The 2,511-nt window shown below is 39.7% G+C and overlaps 1 protein-coding gene across 1 annotated transcript; it reads right to left on the bottom strand.

Annotated features, from left to right (window-relative positions):
- Nucleotides 1–636: 636 nt before the first annotated feature.
- On the bottom strand, nucleotides 637–2,288 carry LOC116001291. Its single transcript, XM_031241176.1, has 2 exons — nucleotides 1,710–2,288; nucleotides 637–645 (listed from the first exon to the last, which is right to left on the bottom strand). The coding sequence occupies exons 1-2, from the start codon at nucleotides 2,286–2,288 to the stop codon at nucleotides 637–639; spliced, it is 588 nt and encodes a 195-aa protein (XP_031097036.1).
- Nucleotides 2,289–2,511: the final 223 nt, after the last annotated feature.

The following is a 2,511-nucleotide window of genomic DNA, read 5'->3' as shown; positions in this document are numbered from 1 at the left end:
GAAGTGCCACCGGAGTATCTGCCGTCTTACCAGCAGCAGTATCCCTACCCTTACCCGTACCCTTATCCTTATCCACCCCACGGTCCAGGCAGTTCTTCTCAAGGAGGCCATCCAGGTTAGTTGTTAGTTTCTCTCTTTAGTGTTAGCTCCGTAGTAGAACCCTGTAGTGTAGTTGAGTAGTTTAGTTTATGTTTTGCATGCTAGTTTGGGTTGGGTAAGCTATAAGTTAGATTGTTAGAAGTGTTAGTAAGTTATGAGTTTAGTTGCATGTTAGTATGTTTTGAGTTTAGAAGTGGTTGAGCAATCGTTTCCATTTAATCTTCCGTTGAATCTTCGTTTCTTTGAATCGTTCTATTTCAAAGTTCCCGCGAGCTTTGAGCTTCGGGGACGAAGCTCCTTTTAAGGGGGGTAGAGTGTAACACCCCGTAAATTCATTTCAAGCCTTTCGTTCGATAATTAATTCCTTGGGCAATTTAATTATTTCCAATTGGGCTAATTCTTTCAATTTAATATATATACACTTGTATATATATATTCATGAGCCTAATTTATTTATTCTAGTCAAGAGCCCAATTAATTGGATTTATTCTTGTAAGGGATTCTTTATTCAATTTGGACCCTTACAACATTTGTGATTTAATATTCCTACAAGCCCAATTTCTTGATCATATGTTATATAATATACATATTGTTTCTAAGACATCTTATGGGCTAACTACTATATTAATTTGTAAGGGGTGAATTCATTAAGCCCAACTTACTAGTCTTGATTATATTTATTTCCTACACCCATTATATTATAAGCTACTTAAGCCCACATCACTTTAAATGTCTTACACCCTAAATATTGTATGTATTCCTAATATATATTTTGATGATCAAATCACCCTGTGTACGGTTTTTCCGGATTGACTTTGACTCCTGACTTCTGACTATGTGGTTTGACTTGGTTTGTGGTTGGGTTGACTTGGTTTGGAGGTTGGAGTTGGGGTTCCTTCTTGGTCCGTTTTGTGAGCTCTTTATGCTAATTCGGTCGATACCTTATGGATCTCGGTTATGGTTCGTTATTGCATTATGCTTTGTTGTTGGCTATTGGCTTTGTTTGACTGAGTCTTGGTTTGTGATTCGTTCAGCTTATTATTGTTGAGTATCGTTTTCAACTACTGAACAGTTCGTTGGTGTTTATATTCTATATGGGTGTGTAAACCTATTTACAAGCTTATGTATATCTATATCTCCTTGCGGGTGTGAATGGTGGTTGCTTAGCATTCTTTTGCTAATGGTTCTTTGTGTGTTTTCCAGGTATGGAGTAGTTATGCGAGAGCGCGCTAGAGCTTTCACAGCTTAGTCCGTTTTATGATTAGCCTGTGCATCTAGGCTGTGTTATACCTAGATGTGGCATGACGCCCCTTAGGTTTTAAATCGCTTCCGCTATGAGTACTTTCGATGATTGTGGATTATGTTTTGAGAATTTTATCTTGGTTTATATCTATGACAGCTTAGTCCGTTTTATGATTAGCCTGTGCATCTAGGCTGTGTTATACCTAGATGTGCCATGACGCCCCTTAGGTTTTAAATCGCTTCCGCTATGTTTTCGTTTGATGGTTGAGATTGGCAGCTGTTGTGTTAAGTTTTATCTATCTCAGCCGGTGTGAGGTTGGGGTGTCACAATAAGCCTCTCCAAGAGTCTGACACTCAAACACACAAACAGCTTTTTGAGTCTCAAAATTTAATCCATTTACAAACTTCCTAGCCTTGCTTGGCTCATCCGGGGCTAAGGCAGGGGCAAATCGTGCCAGCTCAAGATACTTAGCATAGTAGTCCTGAACAGATGTCGTCCCTTGACGTAGATGTAGAAATTCCTCGTACTTAGCGGACTTAACATGCTCGGGATAAAAATGATCTCGCATTCGAGCTTTAAGGTCAGTCCATTGAAATTCTCCTTGTTGTTGATACATGGGTCCCATCATACTCCACCAGTTGTCAACTTCTTGCTGGAAATAGAATGTAGCTATCTCCACCCTCCTTTCTTCAGGACATTCTACAGCCTCAAACATTTTGTCGAAAGTCCTTATCCAATCTTCTAACACTAGTGGATCTTCCTTACCAGTGAAGAATGGCGGACGATGCCCAGCTATGATCTTAGCCACATCTGGCCCTCCCCGTTGATTATTGAGAAGCGCATTTCCCAAAGTTTGAGTCAATTGGGTCAATTGCTGCAAATTCTGCGCTAGCAGTTCCTCGGTAGGAGTTCCACGAGGTTCGGCTCTCTTTCTAGACGGAGCCATTATAAACTACTGCAGAACCAATACGAGGTTAAGACAAGCACAAATCACTATCTAACTTACACAGGTGCACACCAAATCGGGTGCAATAGTGACAGTTCTAAGGATTAAACATAATCTTAACCAAGTAAAATAATATCACACCCTCACCACGATTCCTAAAAAAATTTCATTCCTAGAATTTCATCTCTACCTTCTTAAGATCCAATACTTATTTCTTAGAGTT

The sequence above is a fragment of the Ipomoea triloba genome, chromosome 13 (genome assembly GCF_003576645.1).
Source record: "Ipomoea triloba cultivar NCNSP0323 chromosome 13, ASM357664v1".
NCBI lineage: Eukaryota > Viridiplantae > Streptophyta > Magnoliopsida > Solanales > Convolvulaceae > Ipomoea > Ipomoea triloba.
This window is presented reverse-complemented; position numbering and strand designations above follow the sequence as displayed.